The 22,551-nt window shown below is 38.2% G+C and overlaps 1 protein-coding gene and 1 pseudogene across 6 annotated transcripts in view; one reads left to right on the top strand and one right to left on the bottom strand.

Moving 5' to 3' along the window:
• SNX25 (sorting nexin 25) overlaps positions 1–22,551 on the bottom strand; it is a 129,573-nt gene that overhangs the window by 83,103 nt on the left and 23,919 nt on the right. For all 6 annotated transcript variants that reach the window (XM_053216309.1, XM_053216308.1, XM_053216310.1 and 3 more), the window contains exons 2-3: positions 18,160–18,244; positions 6,645–6,861 (exon numbers count right to left, since the gene is read on the bottom strand). In XM_053216309.1, coding sequence (XP_053072284.1) covers positions 6,645–6,861; positions 18,160–18,244 — 302 coding nt within the window. The remainder of the gene's footprint in view (positions 1–6,644; positions 6,862–18,159; positions 18,245–22,551) is intronic.
• On the top strand, positions 19,638–19,735 carry LOC113604734 (uncharacterized; annotated as a pseudogene).

Genomic DNA, 22,551 nt, shown 5'->3' with positions numbered 1-22,551 from the left:
TCATGAGATAAAAGTTCTGTGGGTTTTGGGGCGCCTGGGTGGCTCAGTCGGTTGAGCATCCAGCTTTGGCTCAGGTCATGATCTCTTGGTTTGTGGGTTCGAGCCCCGCGTCGGGCTCTGTGCTGACAGCTCAGAGCCTGGAGCCTGCTTCAGATTCTGTCTCATTCTCTCTCTACACCTCCCCCACTTGTGCTCTGTCTCTGTCTCTCAAAAATAAATAAATAAATGTAAAAAAAAAAAAAAGTTCTGTGGGTTTTCCTGCTGAGGAAAGGGTCCATGACTTGATGCTACATAATTGGTGGCAAATTGCCTTCTGTGAGGTTCCCAAGTATTTTCTTTAATTTTACTTGAGAGGGAGGCAGGGAGGGAGGCGTTGGAACAGAGTGAGAGAGGAAGAGAGAGAGAGAGAGAGAGAGAGAGAGAGACTGAGAATCTTAAGCAGGCTCCACACTCAGCACAGAGCCCAACACAGGGCTTGATCCCACAACCCTGGGATCATGACCTGAGCCACAATCAACAGTCAGACACTCAACTGACTGAGCCACCCAGGCACTCATCCCAAGTATTTTCTAAACAGTCTTGCCACCGTGGTCAAAGGCTTCCCTATGGGTACTGACCTATTTTTACCCTAGCACTGTTAATTTGGAGGATCTGAGTGAAGAGGAGTAGAAAGTAGAACTTTCTATGCCTCCTTTTCCCATAGTATCTTGATAGCAGCAGTGACCAAGAAAGACTGGGAAGCTAATTTTCTAATATCTAATACCAGATAAGACATAAAATTTAGGGACTTCTTACAGTAACTAGTGGTCAATCCTGGGGGTGGGGTGGGGGACACTACAGAGGGGGAGCAATCATACTGGGCACTGGGTACTACATAGGAAATGAAACACATGCATATTGGCGCCTTTACCACTAGACCTCCTGGGAGTTCACTGCGCTTTCTTTTTCCACTAGAGAATGGAGACTAGTTTCCAGAGTAAGTACTCTAAAAAAGAAAGATTTCCTCTTTGTCTTCTACAACAAGCAAGAGGTTCAATACAAATATGCAAAGCCAACAAAATAAACAGATTTTAAGAATAAGCCTTTGCATATGTACTGATAGATGTTTACTTTTAAAAATGGTATCTTTAAGGGTGCCTGGCTGGCTCAGTTGGTAGAACATGGGAGTCTTGATTTTGGGGTCATGAGTTTGAGCCATTGGCAGTAGAGTTTACCTTAAAAAATAAAAATAATATAATTAAAATGGCATCCTCAATTATTTTAAACTCTATGCTGCCAGCTAATGTTATTTTAATATAGTAAGATCTAGATGCTAGTTTTGTCATGTCAAGCACATTTAAGGGTAAAACTTTACTTTAAAGTATGTATTTGGTTAATGATTATTGGGAAAAGCTGGCCCCCCAAAAAAAACTAACAAGAGAGGCTTCTTACTATAATACCAAAATCCCTCTCGAAGTATATACAATTCCCTCTCTGTTCCAATGGAAGGTAGATCATAAAAAAGAGCCTGGTCCTCAGACTTCTACAAATTCATCTCCCTCCTAAAACTGAGTTACGGAAAACTTTCTGAGTGAGCCATAGGCCAGACAGCTAGTCAAACAAGCTCGATCTATAGAAAAAGGAGAGGCAAATGCTTCCCTGGAATCCCTCTGTTCACTCTAAGCAGGATATTCCCACCATGCCCTCTAGTCAGTGGACATCAGGTACTGCTTGAGAACCCAAGAAAAAGTCTCGAAGCACCTGGCTACTTCTGGGTCAGGAGGTGACCATGAGCCTTCTTCATCCAGGCAGCATCCTCCTGTGCCGGTGCGGATCAATCATTTGTTTACTGCAATTGCTACTACTTACATGTGGGTTCTCATTCCTTGAGTGAGCAAACATTAGCTTTTTATAAGTTTCCTATGTACATTACTTAACCTTCCCACCTACACCAAGAAGCAGATACCATCATCACCATTTCACAGATGAGAATACTGAGGATCTGAGTGGTTACGTGAATAGTCTAAAGCCAGAGGGAATAAATAGTAGAAATAACTCCCTTATTCTGCCTGACTCTCAAGTCCAGACTCTTTATACTGCTCTATAATCAATGACTGCAAAGATGAAAGGGGGGGGGGGGATTTCAGAGATAAAGACAGAATACATTAATAAAAATTATTTTCCCCCTTAGACAGCATGCCTGTGCTTGACTAGTAAACAAAACACAAAGACATTGTAAGAAGAATATGAAATTAAAGATGCTATTGATTAAACAGCATACGAAAAATCAGTTTTAGATTTTTCTGAAACATGCTGGAACCAGACAGATGGGACAAAGGAAGAAGCAGCAGAGGCAAGAATTAAATGTGATCTGGGTTTACAAAACAACAGAATGTCGGCCTGGAAATAAATATGAGCTGACTGGAAAGCTGCCTCCACACAATTCCCTAACAGTCAACCAGTGTATTGTGTTGTTTTTATTAATGCAATTTATTATTCTCTTGTCTGACAGAGGCCAATTCAATTGGGTGCTTCCCAGGCTGCCAAAATCATTTTACAGCCAACAGATATCTGCACACCAACAGAGATTTCTAGGACGAGGGCACTGTTTACCTGGAGCAAGCAAGTGTAGACACAGCCATCAAACCTGGACACAATGTCTGCAAGTCTCACTGAGTGATTTGTAGAAGATAATGCACAATCAGATAGGAGTTCTCTGCGGTTCACTTCCAGGGCACAATCATCTACATGAAAAACACCCGTAACCTACTGGCACTTTTTCAAATATCTATAATACTAGGATAGGGTGGATTTTTTTTTTCTTTAATAAAAATCATCAACTAGAGCTTCTGGGCACAGCCCAGATCTCAGCAAAATAAATCTGGTATAAGAAAACTAGAAGCCCAGGGAGAAGGCGTTTCTAAAATGGAATCAATTCTCTGTTTCTATTATTGCAATGCTTTACCCATAATATCTTAGTCACAAAATATATTAGTCACAAAATATATTGGGTAGAATATATATATATATGTATATATATATATACACACACACACATATATACATATTCATACATATATATAAACATAATATATTAGTCACAAAAGCAGTAATTTCAGAAGCTGGCAAATGTCTCCATGAAAAATATGTGTTCATGTTCAAATTAGATAATCATAAAAATACTAAATTTCTCCAACCACTTGCTCTTCTCCCAAACTTAAATCTATCAGTCTTCCAACTGGAATAAACCATGGATTTAAAGTACTGTCTTCTACTGGACCATAATGTAAATATTTTAAAATGAGCTTCTGCGGAGTTCAAACAAGTCTTGGACAGTATCTGCCAGGCAGAACAAAGGAGCACTTTATACAACAGATACCACAGCAAACCAGCAGAAGCTCTAAGGGGTTGCTAAACACTCAAAAGGAGAGGCTGAAGCTTTTGAGACGCCAGGGATATAAGCCAAGAGTCCTCATTCTCTCATTTTCCCTATTTGTTCCCATACGCCCTTACTGGAAGCTGCTTTCTCTACCAACAGCAGTTTGCCAAGGGTGGTCTGGGGACCCCTATGTGCAGTACAAAATGTCACTTGTCTTTTTCACTCCTGTTCTCAGAGGCATCGGGGAGCTTCTAGAGGCTACCTGATGTGGGCCGACATCACTCTACTGGCTAATGGGAAGTGTATTGTGTATTCATGCACTTTAAAAATTTCTTACTTTTAATATCTGATACGGTAAATATTGGTAGTCTAACGAGAGGGGAGGTGGTATTAGGTTTAACAAGTGGCTCCCCAAGGGGGAAAACACTCTGATTTGTAGTACTGGCCCATTGCACTGTGTAAATACTCCCACCATGGCCAATTACAAGCTAACAAGGTGATGCCATTGATCTCAAAGTAGGGAAGAGACGTGCACAGTCAGCTCTTGCAAACCCAGTACAATCTGGCTCCAGTTCCCCATGAGATAGGGCCCACATAAAGTGCTTTTAGGTTTTCAGTAACTTTTAAGAGTATAGAGGGGACCTGAGACCAAAAAAATCTAAGAACCGCTGCTCTACAATAATTTTTTCAAACCTAGGTTGTGAGCCACAAGGAATAAAATAAAATTTAGTTCGTCCCCAACACCATTTTAAAAAAAAAAAAAAGAAAGTTAACAAAAAGGTATCAGTTATCACAGGTAACAAAGGTACTGTTTTATGAAATTAGGTCACATTAGAAAATGTATTTCCTGGGGCGCCTGGGTGGCGCAGTCGGTTAAGCGTCCGACTTCAGCCAGGTCACGATCTCCCGGTCCGTGAGTTCGAGCCCCGCGTCAGGCTCTGGGCTGATGGCTCGGAGCCTGGAGCCTGTTTCCGATTCTGTGTCTCCCTCTCCCTGTGCCCCTCCCCCGTTCATGCTCTGTCTCTCTCGGTCCCAAAAATAAAATAAAACGTTGAAAAAAAAATTAAAAAAAAAAAAAAAAGAAAAAGAAAATGTATTTCCTACTACAGGTCACGGGTTTTTAAAAACTGCAACACACCGAGGGCAGCAAGCTGGAAAGTAATAGGCATGAGATGGCTCTGTAAATGTTGATCTCATAAACCTGTGCCAGGTAGACTTTGGGAAAGAAAATGATTCCTAGAAAGAGGCAATATAGCTGGGAACAGAGAGCTGCTGCTGGACAATGACATTTACCAGCTGGGCCCCAATGAGCAACAGCACAGGGCAAAAGAGAGCTGCTCGCTGGTAAATTCACACAGCAGGGCTTCTTAGGACACAACAGCAGTTACCACCTGCCCAATAAAGGATGCCAGTGCTTATTCATCCTCCTGTGTGTCTGTCAGATGCCCTCCCTCTTCCCTGAAAGTAGAGAGAATAATATCAGTGAGAATAGGCCGCATTAACTGTAAGGAGCGCCTCTCCTACTGAGCCCATATCCAAACAGGCAGAAGGCCACTCCTTTAAATAAGACGACTTTTATGTGCAAGTTAGAAATGCTGTAATTCAGCATTCTTGCACTCACTCAATAATGGGACATTCAGGGGCACCCGGGAATGGTGTTGGGAAAACTGGACAGTGACATGCAGAAGAATGAACCTGGACCACTTTCTTACACATACACAAAAATAAAGTCAAAATAGGTGAAAGACCTAAATGTAACACAGGAAGCCATCAAAATCCTAGAGGAGAAAGCAGGCAATAACTTCTTTGACCTTGGCCACAGCAACTTCTTACTCAACATGTCTCCAGAGACAAGGGAAACAAAAGCAAAAATGAACTATTGGGATCTCATCAAGATAAAAAGCTTCTACACAGTGAAGGAAACATTAAAACTAAAAGGTAACCGACAGAATGGGAGAAGATATTTGCAAAGGACATATCGATAAAGGGTTAGTATCCAAAATCTATAAAGAACTTACCAAACCGAACACCCAAAAAAACAATCCAGTGAAGAAATGAGCAAAAAACATGAACACTTTTCCAAAGAAGACATCCAGATGGCCAACAGACACATGAAAACATGCTCAACATCACTCATCATCAGGGAAATACAAATCAAAACCACAATGAGATACCACCTCATGCCGGTCAGAATGGCTAAAATTAACCACTCAGGAAACAATAGATATTGGCAAGGATGGGGAGAAAGAGGAACCCTTTTGCATTGCTGGTAGGAATGCAAACTGGTGCAGCCACTCTGGAAAACAGTGTGGAGGTTCCTCAAAACATTAAAAATAGAACTACCTTACAACCCAGCAATTGCACTACTAGGTATTTATCCAAAGGATACAAGAGTGCTGTTTCAAAGGGGCACATGCACTCCAATGTTCATAGCAGCACTATTTACAATAGCTAATGTATGGAAAGAACGCAAATGTCCATCAACTGATGAATGGATAATAAAGATGTGGTATATATATAAAACGGAATATTAGCAATCAAAAAGAGTGAAATCTTGCCATTTGCAACTACATGAATAGAACTAGAGGGTATTATGCTAAGCGAAATTAGAGAAAGACAAATATCATAGGACTTCACTCATATGTGGAATTTAAGATACAAAACAGATGAACAAGGAAAGGGAAGCAAAAATAATATAAAAACAGGGAGGGGGACAAACCATAGGAGATTCCTAAAGAGGGCTGGGCAAGGGGCATTAAGGAGGACACTCGCTGGGATGAGCACTGGGTGTTTATTTAGGGGATCAATCACTGGATTCTACTCCTGAAGTCATTATTGCACCATATGCTAAGTAACTTGGATGTAAATTAAAAAAAAAAAAAAAAAAAAGGGAATTAAACTAAAATAAGGAAGTTGGTATTTCAGAATAAAAGTAGTAGTAATAATAAATAGTCAATAAATAATAGTCAATTTTCAGGATACTATGATGAGACAGAGCTCTTAACACAGGACTCACGAAAAGAAACATGAATTCTAAACTTTTCCAAAAATTGTAAATTCACAGACACTTTTCACAGTATAGGTACTCCTAATAAAAAAAAAAAAAAAACTACTCTATCAGCACACTATAATTATTACCCCTCAACATATGTACATTTCAAGCCAAGTGCCAACAAGAAGGCAGAAAATTCTAGAGTTTTATATTGACTTTGACCCCTTTCTACAAAAGAAAAATATTTTAATGTGGAAAAAAAGTGGGGGAGGTTGTTCATATTCAAACAGTTACCTGGCATTTGCAGCTTTCAGGTCACAGAAATGAGCGAGTAAAGTTCTTACAACATCATTGCAGACGACTTTAACCACATCCACGTGGCTCAGTCTGTGGCGCAGTTGCCTGGCAATCTCCCAAAAGTCTTCCAAGAGCAGATGGTAAAGCTGCCCCTCGTCTCTGCTGAGATTTCCATACCAGGACAGAATGTAATCTCTGTAACTGTAGTCAAACACTACCAGGAATAAACAGAGCAAGGAGTAAAACTTTAATGAAATACCAAGACAGCATTTCTACTGGAAGCTACTCTTTAACATTCACTGTTTAAAATATAAAGAGAGTAGATAACAAAACAAGAGAAGGCGTAATCTTTCCTAAAATATTTCAAAATAAAAGATTCTCATCAAACTAAAATTCTAGGATTGTGGTGACCATCTGTCCTCAAAATTCATAGATGGCCCAATTTTTAAATATTCTACCTTGGAGCCAAACTATCTAAACTTGTCAAAACAACAGAGCATCTTACACAGTGGCAACACACTTATGGAGCGTGCCAGTCATCAGTTTATTGCCTCTCTGCTCCAAATGCACCTTTTTTTGCCCTGCTTTAGGATACTGGAGATGGACCCCGTAAACATTTCTTCTTTGCCAACCCAGATCATGTCAAGATTTATCGGGAGAGGATGCTGGAGTGACGGTGGAGGAGGAAGGGGCTTCTTCTCCTGGTTCCCGTGTACTCCTCTCCGATTGCCACTGCAGCGTGCTGCACACAGCAGCATGTGGCACACCAGATGGCACTCACCCCACCCCACCCCCAGCAGATTCCAATGGCACTCAGAGGACAGCTTCCCAGAGAATTGTGCTAGCACCCTGGGGGTGGCTTCCTGTCACCTGTGGTGTCTCCCCAAACCGCTCCACCACAGCCACGGCTGTGCCCTCTCCGGTCAAGCCCGGATCTCAGCTCCAGGGTGAAGAAAGAACCCTCTTCCAATGTGTCCCTCCTTAACGTTCTCTGCTTGGCCCTAGGGGTAGTGATTGCTCCCATTATCTGCTCTTCTTGTATTCTTTGGAGTTCTCTTTATCTCTCAGTAGCTAAGTCCCTTTATAAGTTAATAAAACTTTATATTAAACTTTCTTGTTCACGTACTATGTGGTTTCTGTCTCTTAGTGAGACCCCAACTAACGCAGAAAGAATCCCCTACATCAGGTATCACGCCAGGCTCAGCATCTGTAGCTGACCACTTTCTTTGGAAGATTTCTAGTCTCTCTTTTCTTAATTCTGTACCAATTTTATGCCTTAGGAATAAAAAAACCTGAGCTCTAGATCAGTGCTATCCACAGAAAAAGGAGAGTCACATATGTAATTTTAAGTGCCTAGTAGCCACATTAAAAAGGGAAAAAGAGGAGCACCTGGCTGTTTCAGTATGTTAAGTGTCTGACTTCAGCTCAGGTCATGATCTCTCGGTTTGTGAGTTCGAGCCCCGCGTTAGGCTCTGTGCTGACAGCTCAGAGCCTGGAACCTTCTTTGGATTCTGTGTCTCTCCCTGTCTCTGTCCCTCCCATGCTCATGCTCTGTCTCTGTCTCTCAATAATAAACATTTTTTTAAAATTAGTAAAAAAAAAAGGGGGGGGGAAGAAACAGTTAAATTTCAATAATATATTTCATCTAATATATCTAAAATATTAGGATATCGATACCTATTCAATACTATATATTGATGAAATTCTTTTCCATACTAAGTCTTCACAATCTGGTATATATTTTAATACTTCTAGCACATCTTAATTTGGACTAGCCACATACTCCATTACCACTTCTGTACAGAAGTCACTGTACTGCCCAGGGCAGCTCAAGTCCATAGAGAAGGAAGATAAAGACTGAAAAATAAAAATGGTACTGGGCTTAAGTGTCAATTCCCCCAAGAGAAAAACACATACTCATGTTCCAGCTCAAGGACACCTGTACTATATTTTAAGCACTGCTTATTTCTCAAGGTTTTTTTTTCTTTCCTTCTTCAAATACCACTTGATTTGGCCTAATTTTGATATGACCATACGTCATCTCAGATAATAGTTCATCCTCTTGCTTTGCTTTGTCCCCAGGAATCCTATGGAGCAAAATGTAACTTGGGATCCTGATTTACTTCACAGCTGGCCTACAAAAGGCTAACCTATAATTCTCAAATACCTGTGCATTCCAGGATTTGTTGCTCATTTTACTCATCTTGGCCACTACACACCAATTTTAAATGTGCTTAGTGGGGGAAGGTGGGGGTCATATTTCCTAGAAAACTGAGTCACAAATGGAACCCCCAGCTCAGGATCAGTATTCATCCTGTGTGAGGATTCCATATATAGGCAACAGCCCACAAGTCAAAGAAAACACCATTCTTGTTTTAATATTCTGTGACAGCTTTTTTCTCAGAATATCAACTGTGAAAGTGTATCCAATGCTTTTCCACATTTCCAGAATGTCTGCATTACAGATTTATAATAATTTACAAAATAACATCTTAAATCTCATAGGTCAAAAACATGCACAGAGCATCAAGAATTTTGTTCACAGACACATAGGTACAAAGGTTTAGCTAAATTCTCCTAGTGATTCCACTGGCCTCAGTGATAAGATACTTAAGATAGCTAAGCCTTACAGCTGAGAACCATTACTTGCCAAAGACTAATGGGGGAGGCATCGAAAAGAAAAAAAAAAAAAAAAGACACTACCTCAATCGTTCATTTTTCATTAAATAAGTATTTAATTCTAGTATTATAAACTCCCAGTATGGAAGGTAGAATAGATACATATCCACTGGACACAAAAGATAAGGCAAAATAAACACAAATCCAACAAATTAATCATCTCCTAAACATTTTGGTTATTTTCTGCTCACTTTCAGATATTAATTTCAACTAACGGCTGTTATGTGTTCTAGGGTGCCTGGGTGGCTCAGTCGGTTAAGCGTCCGACTCTTGATTTTGGCTCATGTCATGATCTCACGATTCATGAGTTTGAGGCCCACATCAGGCTCTGCACTAACAGTGTGGAGCCTGCTTGGGTTTCTCAGTCTCCCTCTCTCTCTGACCCTCCCCACGCTCGCTCTCTCTCTCTCAAAAATAAACTTTTTTTAAAAAATGGTTATGTTTTCTAGATTTTAAAAAAAGTAGTCACATCTCATTCCTAAATGGATTATTCCATTTAGGAGAAAACAGGAAAAGTTTCTGACCCAGATATTTAAGAAATTACAGCAAAAACAGGAATAGGTTAATCCTATAATCTCATTTATTGGCAACAAATAGATCATTGTTCCTACACACTAACTGAGCTAATCCTCTCAGGAAACTGAGACTCCAAGAAGTGAAATAACTTGCTCAAAGTCAAATACGTGGCAAGTCAAACACTCTACTCAGCACACAATGGTTCCACATTAAAGTGAACTAAACAAGTCACAGGAGTGAAAGACATGAGAAATCTGAAACAGCTTCCTTGCCCAGTGGACATCCAGCTTGTTTAAAACATTATTTATATGAAAAAATACACAAATGGCTACACGTTTAAAAATTGCCTTAGAAGGCATTATTAGGACCAAACAGACTTGGAAGTCACAAGAAGTTGTTTCTTCTGTTCAACATAAGAAGGAACTGAATAAAAAACATTAAAGCTATTCAAGATTCACATTAGATGGTGAATATTCCATCAGAGGGAACTTTAAACAAGCCAGATATCCAATGGACAAGGATGACACAAAAAAAATTACTTCCTGAGATGGTGGGCTGAATTATGTAACCACCACAGGCCCTTGTCTACAAGTCCTTTATATCCTTCTCCTGGACATCTCAATGCCAAGCTATCAAACATGGTAAGAGCCACCTTGACAACAAAACACTGCTAAATTTGTTCATTTGCAACTCTTTCTCCCTTACTCTTTCATTAAGCAAAGTTTTCAGGCCATAGAATTTCTAACTAGTAGCAAATAAATCTACAACCAAAAACATTTGGGAAATAGAAGCACTTTTCCTTTCGTTAAAATTTGCTTTCAAATTATAGAAGGAAATTAAAAGCAATTTTAAGAGACTTGAGATCTTTAAAACAAGATCTTAGTATGCTAAAGGATTTATGTGAATGGCATATTCATCTACATAATGTCCCATTACATTTGTTAACCACATTGTACATGCTAACTAATACAGCTCTAAAATACTCTTCCAATAATACATTTTGGTTACGAATTGATAAAAATGAGTATTGGCAAAAATCTGGACTCAGTAATAGAACAAATACCTGTCACACTAACAAATCTCTATCAATCTGTATCAGTACCTCTTTAAGCTAAGTATTATAAAAATATAACAAATATAAAAAGTATGAAACAAGGGCACTTGGCTGGCTCATTCAGTAAAGCCTATGTCTCTTGATCTCAGGGTCATAAGTTTGAGCCCCAAGTTGGGCAAAAAAAAGAAAAAGTACGAAACAAAGCCATGATTCTAAGTATCTATTACATAGCTACACTCATTTACACAAGTCCATATATGAACAAATTATTTTCAAATATGCTCTATGGGTCAATTTGAAGAGATACAGAAATTCATGATAAAATTATTTTATGGTCTTTATTAATAAATAAGCTAGGGGCACCTGGGTAGCTCAGTTGAGCATCTGAGTCTTGATTTCGACTCAGGTCATGTATGATCCCAGGGTCATGGGATCAAGTTCCAGATTGAGCTCCACGCTGAGTGTAGACCTTGTTTAAGATTCTCTCTCTCCCTTTTCCTCTGCTTACACACTCTCTCAAAAAATAAATTTTTTTAAAAGAAATAAGTTTAAATAATATAACAAACCACAATGAGAAAGAACAACTTATCCTCACTGCCAAGCAAAGAGTCTTTCTTCTAAACACATAACACTAGCCAACAAAAATTTAAGTGCTATTATCAAATCTATGTTCTAGACTGCTCTCAAAGAAATAAGCAGGTAAAAAGGAATCACTGAAGATTACACAAAATGGAATAACATGATTGGAACTTCAGTTAGATTAATATAAAAGGAGGATTTAGGGTAACAAAGTAGGATAAATCTAGAAGCAAGTGTGACGTGGGGTTCGAACCCACATGAGAATATGACCTGAGCTGAAATCAAGAGTCGAACATTTAACTGACTGAGCCACCCAGGCACCCCTAGTTTACTGTTGTTTTTGACGACTGACAAATGCATCCATTTTACTCTCATGACCAACTTTATAGCAGCCTTCAGCTCTTCTTTTGGTAGATAATATAATGTTCAACTTCACTGAAAATCATTTTGCTTAAAACAAAGGAGAGGAAATTGTAATTAAGAATATAGTGAAGGGGCACCTGGGTGGCTCAGTCGGTTAAGCGTCCGACTTTGGCTCGGGTCATGATCTTGCAGTTTCTGAGTTTGAGCCCCGCGTCAGGCTCTGTGCTAACAGCTCAGAACCTGAAGCCCGCTTCAGATTCTGTTCTTCTCCTCTCTCTGCCCCTCCCATGCTCAGGCTCTCTGTCTCTCAATAATAAACGTTTGGGGAGCCTGGGTGGCTCAGTCGGTTAAGTGTCCGACTTCAGCTCAGGTCATGATCCTGAGGTTTCTGAGTTCAGGACCCGCATTGGGCTCTGTGCTGACAGCTCAGAGCCTGGAGCCTGTTTTGGATTCTGTGTCTCCCTCTCTCTCTGCCCCTCCCCTGTTCATGCTGTGTCTGTCTCTGAAAAATGAATAAACCTTAAAAATAATAAGAATAACAATAATAATAAATAAATGTTAAAAAAAAAAAGAAAAAATTCTTGTACCAAAGTGTAATTAACTAAACCTCTTAACCAAAGGCTTTGGATAATATTGTTCTTTTGAAATAAATCATTGTTCAGAAAGTAGCCTGAGGATAATGTGATTTTGGGTTTTTTGGTTTCATTCTGTTTTGGTTTTTGTCAACTAGGCCTCAGCCCTGGTCTTTTCTGTTCCACAAATATTCTGAAACAAATTGGTCCATTGTAGATAAATATGCCATGTTTAAGAACAGAGAAACTTTACAGTCTTAAAAAATTAAAGAGACACCCATGTTCACAGCAGCATATTCACTACAACAAAAAGCGGAAGCAACCCAGATGTCCACTGATGAATAGATAAAGAAAATGTGGTTACAGGAGGTGCCCGGCTGGTTCTTGGGACAGCACGTGACTCCTGATCATGGGGTCATAAGTTCACATTGGGTGGACAGTTTACTGAAAAAGATGAAATCTTAAAAAAAAACTATCTGGTTATAGACATAAAACGGAGTATTCGTCAAAGTTAAAACAGGAAATTCTGACACATGCTACAACACGGACTAACCGTGAGAACATTATGTAAATATGGTAAATATGTAAAATAAAAATTTACTTAAAAAGTAAATATGCTAAACACAAAAGGACAGATACTTTTGATTTCACTTATATGTGGTACCTAAAGTCAAATTCATGGACAAAGAAAGTAGAGTGCTGATTACCACGATCTGAGGGAATGGGGGAGTGGAAATTATTGAATAGGTATAGAGTTTCAGTCTTGCAAGATGAAAACAGTTCGAAAAACTTTACACAGAAATGAAAATGTACTTAACACTACTGACCTATACACTTTAAAATGGTTAAGTTGATAAATTTTACATTATGAATTTTACCACAATTAAAAGAAAAAAAGAGAGTTCCAATTCCAGTCGTGGAAGAATAGCTTATATCAGACTAACCTTCCTATAGAAAACAACTGTGAATTCTAGAGAAAAAATATTAAAGAACTATTTAAAGGCACCAGAAAGCAAAGTCAGAGAAACTGAAGGGAAAATCTACCAATAGAAGGGACTAGCGCTGGTATAAGTCATGTTTATGTAACTTTCCCCTGAAGCACTCAACAGTCCTAGAGACACAAAGCAGTTCAAACTTATTTTTTTTTAATGTTTATTTATTTTTGAAAGAGAAAGAGAGACAGCATGTGAGCAAGGGAGGGGCAGAGACAGGAAGACACAGAATCCAAAGCAGGCTCCAGGCTCCAAGCTGTCACCACAGAGCCCAACACAGGGCTCGAACTCACAAACTGCGAGATCATGACCTGAACTAAAGTCGGACACTTAACTGATTGAGCCACCCAGTTGCCCCAAGGCAGTTCAAACTTAGACTGAACATCTGTTTTTTACTTTAATCTAAGATATCAGAAACAGAGTAAGGAACTGCCAAAGCAGCTGAAAATAAATGCAGGAAGCACAAACAAGGATGGAGCCACAAATTCTGGATCACAAACTCTCAAACCCATTGCTGATTATGTCCTACACATGTATGGAAGTACGACTGCAAAGAGACCAGTTCAAAGTAACAGCTGGATGGCTGAAGCAGCTGAGCACATACTTGAACTGTTGTCCACCGCAGAGCTGGAATCCTGCCCTGCTAGAGATGTGACCATGGACTTTCCACTGAAACTGTGTAGGGAACATGAATTAGAAGGGTTAAGCCTATGTCCCAGGACTGAGAAATTCACCATAGACTAAGGACAAAACCCAAAGAAACCTGCCCTAAAAATATGTGTAAAACCAAGTATCCCCAAGGTGAACAGTTAAAAAATTAAGCTGCATACTAGAACAAAAACTGACACTCTTCAAGGGACAATAACAGAAACTAGAATGTCTAGAAAGCAGCATCCACACTGTTCAAGACAGAATCAAAAAGAAGACCTGAGAAGAAACATACAAACAAAAGTAACACACACTTAAGAGCAAAAATCAATCAATAGAAACCAACTCCAAGATGGCCTAGATTTTGGACTTCACACAAGGATACTTTAAAGCAGCTATATAAATATGCTCAAGGAATTACAGATAAAGATGGTCATAATAAGTGACAGATGGGGAAATCTCAGTAGAGAACCAAAAACTACACAAAAGAACCAAATAGAAATTCTAGACATGAGAAGTACAATATTTAAATAAAACAATTCACTGAATACCCTTAACGACAGACTAAAAATGTAAGAAAAACAGTCAATGAACTTGAGGACAGATGAACAAAAATTATCCTACCTAGAGAACAGAAAGAAAAAAGGATTGGTAAATTAGATGTCATCAAAATTAAAAACTTCTCCTCAAAGGCAACATTTAAAAAATAAAAGGCAATTTACAAACTGGGAGAAAGTATTCACTATATCTATATTTAACAAGAAATGTGAAACCAGAATAGATCTTTAAAAATCCTCCTAACAAATAAATTATTGTAAGTTAAATAAATTTATTTAAAAAAAGACATGAACAGCCATATCACAAGTAAAGATATGGAAATGGCCAAAAATCACATGAAAGGATGCTCAACATCATTAGTCGCCACAGACATGCAACGTAAGGTCACAATAAGATTCTGTTTTACATTAATCAGAATAGTTAAAATAAAATGACAACAGTAAACGTTGGTGACAATGTAAAAAAACAACCAGAACAGTCATATATAATGAGAGTTGATATAAAGACAGAACCACTTTAGAATATTATTTGGCAATTTCCCACAAAGTTAAACACACAACTACCCTTGGCCCAGCAATTCTACTCCTAGGAATTTGTCCAAGGCAAATGAAAAACATATGTCCACAAAAATACTTGATTTTAACAACTTTATTCAATATGTTTCAAAAAATTAGAAACAACCCAAATGTCCAAAAAGAGAAAGGATAAATATATTGTGACACAGTCATATTAGTGTAATGGAATACTACACTCAGTAATAACAAAGAATGAACTGATATAAAAAAAAAAGGATAAATCTTAAAAATATGCTAAGAAATGGGGAGCCTGGGTGGCTCAGTTGGTTAAGCATCCAACTTCGGCTCAGGTTATGATTTCACAGTTCGTGAGTTTGAGCCCCATGTCAGGCTCTCTGCTGACAGCTCAGAGTCTGGAGCGTGCTTCAGATTCTGTGTCTCCCTCTCTCTCTGCCCCTCTCCCATTTACACTCTGTTTCTCTTTCTCTCCAAAATGAATATATGTTGAGGGGGAAAAAAAACATGCCAAGAAAAGAAGCCAGGCATAAGAGACTACATCCTGTATGATTCCATACAAACTTCTTGAAGTTTAAGAATAGGCAAAACTAATCTACCATGATAGAAATTAGAACAGGGAAGTAGGTTTCATTAGAGGGGGACAAGAGGTAAACTTTCTATAATGATAGAAATGTTTAGGGCTCCTAGGGGGTTCAGGTGGTTTAGCATCCAACTCCTGATTTCGGCTCAGGTCATGATCTCACATTTCGTGAGCCCGAGCCCCATGTCAGTCCTCTGCACTGGCAGCATGAAGCCTACTTGGGAATCTCTGTCTCCCTGCCTCTGCCCCTCCTTTGCTCGCATGAACATTCTCATGCTCTCTCAAAAATAAATAAACATTAAAAAAAATTTTTTTTAGTTTGCAAATGGTGCTGGTTACATGGTTATTCGAATTTATGAAAGTTACTGTATTATATGTACACTTAAGATTTGTGCATTTCAAAGTATGTAAATTTTACTTCAATAAAAGTAATTAAAAATTATTTTTAAACCATGATATTGAGATTATGAATATTAAAAATTATTGAATTTTAAATTTGGCTTTTATTAAAGTCATCATACTTTACTAATAGAAATATTTTACTTCTGCACAGCAAAGGAAACAATCAGCAAAACTAAAAGGCAACCAATGGAATGGGAGAAGATATTTGCAAACGATATATCAGATAAAGGGTTAGTATCCAAAATCTATAAAGAACTTACCAAACTAAACACCCAGAAAACAAATAATCCAGTGAAGAAATGGGCAAGACATGAATAGATACTTCTCCAAAGAATACATCTAGATGGCCAACCAACACACGAAAAAATGCTCCACATCACTCATCATCAGGGAAATACAAATCAAAACCACAATGAGATGCCACCCCACACCTGTCAGAATGGCTAACATTAACAACTCAGGCAACAACAGATGTTGGCAAGGATGCAGAGAAAGAAGATCTCTTTTGCACCGCTGGTGGGTGCAGCCACTCTGGAAAACAATATGGAGGTTCATCAAAAAATTAAAAACAGAACTACCCTACGACCCAGCAATTGCACTACTAGGTATTTATCCAAGGGATACAGGTATGCTGTTTTGAAGGGGCACATGCACCCCAATGTTTATATTAGCACTATCAACAATAGCCAAAGTATGGAAAGAGCCCAAATGTGCATCGATGGATGAACGGATAAAGAAGATGTGGTATATGTATATATATATATATATATACACACACACACACGCACGCACACACACACACACACACACACGCACACACAATGGAGTATTACTCGGCAATCAAAAAGAAGGAAATCTTGCCATTTGCAACTACGTGGATGGAACTAGAGGCTATTATGCTAAGCAAAATTAGTCAGTCGGAGAAAGATAAATATCATGTGACTTCCATATGAGGACTGTAAGACACAGAACAGATGAACACAAGGGAAGGGAAGCAAAATAATATAAAAACAGGGAGGGGGACAAAACATAAGAGACTCTTCAATATGGAGAACAAACAGAGGGTTACTGAAGGGGTTGTGGGAGTGGGGATGGGCAAAATGGGTAAGGGGCATTAAGGAATCTACCCCTGAAATCATTGTTGCACTATCTGCTAACTTGGATGTAAATTAAAAAAGAAAAAGAAAAAGAAAAAGAAAGAAGTATTTTAAAAGTTTAGTCTCCAAAGTTCTAAAATTCTATGAATACACACAATTTCAGACTGTCTCTGTACTTACATAGCACTTATCTTCAAATTTTAATACAGTGATTTCTGTGAACTATGAAAGTAAACATACTTGCTTAAGTATGTATCACTTACTCGGTTTTCTCAACTTCATATCTAACACCATGTATTCGCTTGAAAAACTCAAGACTTTTTCTGTATTTACAAGTGAAACTGAGTTTTTAGAAATCTGATTTTAAAATTATTTGAACTTTAATTTGATCAAAATATATCTTCTCAATTTCAATATTTCTAATTACACCTACTTATTTCCACATCTCCATGTAACAATGAACAATATTGTGCCCTCAGCAACCAGCCTTCAACCCTCTTCGATACCACTTTTACAGGCATGTCCTTCATTCTTTCCAAAGGCCGACCGCTACCCCTTAATTTGTTTCACTGGTTTGTCAATGAATGAGCCTGAGCACACTCATCCCCAGCACACCTTCTCTGGGTTATATTGAAAGAAAATATATTTCCTGATACCCGTTTTAGATAGCAGAGGACAGACCCTTGTTTCACATGGTGGAACTAGCTCCACGTGGCCAGTGAGCTTCATGACCTGGAAATCCTACTTAATAAATATTTAAATCCCATCCATTCAACTGAAATATGGATATATGATTCAGTCATCATAAAAACCCATGAAGAAAAATTCCTAGGGCTACACACAGACAAGAAGGATACATTTGTTAGAGATTACAATTTTCTCTTCCAAACGTAATGAATTGCTTTACGTGACAATTATATACTCTTATTTAATCCTTACCTTCTTTTAGAGCTTTGTCCATATTGTGAGAAATCACTACCCTTCTAGACTGAACTGACTCATGTGAGTTTCCATATACAGGACTCTGAAATGTAAGAAAAAAGGAAGAAAAAAAAAGATACAGATTACTGAATGAATAAATCATATATAAAAATAAAACCAAAGTATAAAATACCACTTAAACAAGATATTTCGATATTAATAGATTAAGAAGTTCTTCTGGAAAAAGTAAATAAATGCTTGAGGCTAAGATATTTTTAAAAAGGAAGGAAGGATTTTCCCTACCAGATATCAAAACAACATGATGCCAGAGGGGAATAAACAAATCAACAGATCAGCAGATGTACAAAAACAAATGCATCTACATATGAGAAGAACATAAGAAAATTTGAAATCAGTGAGGAAAACAGACTATTCAGTATACGTGCTGCCAAAGTGAGCACGAAAACAGACTATTCAATAAATGGCACTAGGATAACTGCATATTCACGTGTGATAAAAGGTTAGAGTCTTACCTCATACTTTAAACATAAATAATTCCAAATTGATAACCGACAAAGTATTTTGTTAAACTAAAAATGTATTCAAAGGGAATAAGGGAGAAGCTGTTTATAATCTTGGGATGGAGAAGGCCTCCCTAAAATAAGACACAAAATTCAAAAGTTTTAAACAAGAAAAGGAACTGACAAATACAACTACATAAACTAGACAACTCCTATGTGACCAAAGACGCTATAAAATATAAATGATAAGAGGAGACAATATCTGCAACATATATCACAAAGGACTATTATTTAATATATACAGAGCTCCTAAGAAAAATAAAAGGATGTCAAGCAATTAAAAAGGCAATCATAAAAGATAAACAAATACCAATAAATATATGAAAAGAAATAAATACGCAACCTCCTTTTAGTTAGAGAAACACAAATTGAAGCAATGAGATCTCAAACTGCCAAAGCGGGGGAAAAGGTACCTACTCTCAAATATTGGCAAAGATACCTAGAAATACTCATTTTCATACATCATTGGGGGAAATGTCTACTTCTATGAGCTACAATTTCATTTAGCCAATTCTACTCCTAGGAATCCAACCAACGGATATTTTTGCAAATGTGCAAAAAAGTATGCAAAGAACTTCCTTGCTCTGTTGACTTTAAGGGCAAAAAATTAGAAAAAACCCATGGGGCACCTGGGTGGCTCCATCAGTTTGGTGTCCAACTTCAGCTCAGGTCATGATCTCATGGGTTCCTGGGTTTAAGCCCCGCGTCAGGTTCTGTGCTGACAGCTCAGAGCCTGGAGCCTGCTTCGGATTCTGTGTCTCCCTCTCTCTTTCCCCCCACCCTATTGCTCTCTGTCTCTCAAAAATGAATAAATGTTAAAAAAAAAATTTTTTTTTAATAAAAAGAAAAAACCCAAGTGTCTATCAATAGTCAGAGCTAAATTATGGTACACCCATATTTGAGAATGTAATGCAGCCATTAAAAACAATGAACTGGCTTGAACAATACAGAGAAGATTAACCTGGCCCCTTTTCAAGGATGATATGCAAATTTGCGAAGCATTCCATTTAAAAAAAAAAAAAAAAAGAATGAATTAGGGAAATATATACCTTCATGGAAAGTTTTCCGTGATGGGAAATGTTTGGGAATATGTACACCAAACTATTAAAAATAGTTTCTTCTAGGCAGGGGCATAAGTTTTTGCTCCACTCCATTACTTCTTACTCCACATATGTCTGTGTAACAGTATGCTTTAGAATTTTTAATTGTACAAAGATACTATTTGGCACACAAAAAAAAGGGGGTGGGATAATATAAAGAATTAAAATCCTACTATCTGGCTAGTAAGACTATTTACAGAATAAATTGTTTTAACTGGTCACATACCAAAGTGATTGAAAACATGTTATTATGTGATTGGGCCCACTTACTGGTTCTGGAGGATAAATAGAAACTGAGGAATATTAACAAGATGTAGGATACTCCCCTGTGCATGGGTAGTGCTTGACTAGCATTACCACATCACTACTGAGATCCAAATGGCTAATATGACTACCACACTCAACCAACAAACAAGCATGAGGAAACAACTTTGTTCTCCAGGCAGGGCCACCCCACTACAACTGCATTCAACCCCACGGCCCTGGGCCACCCAACCTGGAGTGGAGAACGTCTAGTCCTTAGCTTAGTTCCATACTATCCATGGGTAGAGTGCCAAAGTGTCATCCATTTTCTTTGTTATTAAAAACAAAAAGCCATAGTTTTAAGATTCCTTAGTTGAAATACTTTTAAAAGCCTTAAGATGAAAGTGTTGCACTCATGAAAGAAAAGAATCCCTTTATGCTACAAATTAGCGTAACATTCCACACTCCCCCAAGGAGTTACCAAAAAAAAAAAAAAAAAAAACCTTACTCATTACCTATAGACAAAGTCATTAGTAAATAAAGTACACTCTCAACCACTTAAAACTATTTTTTAGTCTCTCAGCTTGCTATAAAATTTAATGTAAGTATATTTTGTTGTAACTTTTAAATTTAGTTTGTGAGAAAAATTGAGCAAACGAGGAGTTTTAAAATTCTAGCAATTTTTTTTAAGTTTATTTTGAGAAAGTGCACGTGCACCCACACGAGGGTGGGGGGAGTCACAAGGGTGGGGAAGGGGCAAAGAGAGAATCTGAAGCAGGCTCTGCACCGCCAGCACAGAGCCTGAAGCGGGGCTCAAACCCACGAACTGTGAGATCATGACCTGAGCCAAAACCAAGAGTTGGATGCTTAACCGACTGAGCCACCCAGGCGCCCCAAATTCTAGGCATTCCTAAAATACCAGACAGATATTTTTAAACTTACCCATTTTTTAGACAGCTGTTTTGAACTAACACTTTTAGAGTGCTATTCTAATGAGTAATTTTAATCATAATTTCTCAAGTTTTTGGGTTCCCAAATCTAGATATGGTAGTTTTAGTACATAATACTAGTTGGATGAGAAATTACAACCAAACAACACTTATTTGAGATGGTCCCAATTTGGGGTTCTTAAAATAGAAACTGCCTATCAGGGCTGGGAGAGAAGCAGTTGTGAATGTGACGGACAGACAGCACATGGATACGTAAGCATATTCTGTGCTTATTGTGTCTTTCTTCACAAATTCCTCCAAAACTTAATGTTTTCATTCTTACCTTTACTGTTTTCTGTTTTCCTAGTTGTGGCTCTACTACTTCTTGCCATCTGTCTACAAACTTCTTTTCTCTCTCTGCTTCATACTTAGATGTAATACATATATAAACATGTCTGTCACTACTGACTGTATCTAAGTCCTTTACGCTCTTTAATCTAAAGAGCTTATGAGAGTAATGTTCTCTATGTTGGCTCTTTCAGTAAAAGCTCTATTATTTTTTCTGTGTGTTTTTCCAGTCTGGGGTTGTGGATTTCCCCACACGCTATCCCCCAGGGTCACTGGCCCTCACCGGAAAGAAAAAAGTTCATCATCCCTATCCCATCCCTAACAGCCTGATGGAGAATCACTAAGTAATAGGAACAGGAAGATTATTTAAAAAAAAAAAAAAAAAAAATCATGCGCTCAAAATAACTAGGAAACCATGCGTGAAAATTCCTTTTTTAAGGATTTAGTATTTACAGAGCCAGAATCTCATGTCTAAATGACTACACAGAGTATAAGTTAGTCACTACCACACAGAGTCTATTGCTTTTAGATCACAAAGATGGAATTTACTAATCTTTACCCCAGGGTGGAGAAAGAAAAGGAAGGAAAAGAAAGGAGGGAAAGGGAAGAAGGGAGAGGAAGGGGAGAAAGCTAGCTAGCTGCAACAAATGCAAAATCTGAATAAATTCCTGTGGCTCAGGGCAGTTGAGCCAAAATTGTCTTCATTTTCCTTCTATTTATAGGGTTGAAAAAAGAAACTCCACATGGCAGAGACTTCCCCCAAAGACTCGTCCTTTAAGGCAAATGCTAACTTGCCCTATCCGCACTGGCACAGGCCTCATTTCTCAAGGAAAGCCCACCTCTTCCCGACAATCTCTTTCCTAAAATGCCAGTATTAGGAAAGAGGAAATAAAAATGTCTGTACTTCTCCCACTGTAACAAAGAATAAGTGATAGAAATTTTCAGGAAGATTTCAAATCCAGAAATTAGGACTTTGAATGTCGTCCGACTACTCGGCTCTCACTAAAGTTTTTAGTATCCATATCACACTGTTAACTCATAAAAGCTTTTGGCTAACTAGTACCACTGTCATGTAAAAAATACACCTCATTTTTTATTTAATTAAAACAAGTGAATTCTGTCTTCATTTTAAGATTTAAAGCTAGCTGAAAACTAACTTGAAATCATTTTTAATCACTTGGTGAGTTCTCTGGAGAGAAAATGACATCG

The sequence above is a fragment of the Acinonyx jubatus genome, chromosome B1, assembly GCF_027475565.1.
Source record: "Acinonyx jubatus isolate Ajub_Pintada_27869175 chromosome B1, VMU_Ajub_asm_v1.0, whole genome shotgun sequence".
Taxonomy (NCBI): Eukaryota; Metazoa; Chordata; class Mammalia; order Carnivora; family Felidae; genus Acinonyx; species Acinonyx jubatus.
The sequence above is the reverse complement of the archived record's forward strand: the minus strand, read 5'-3'. Positions and strand labels throughout refer to the sequence as shown.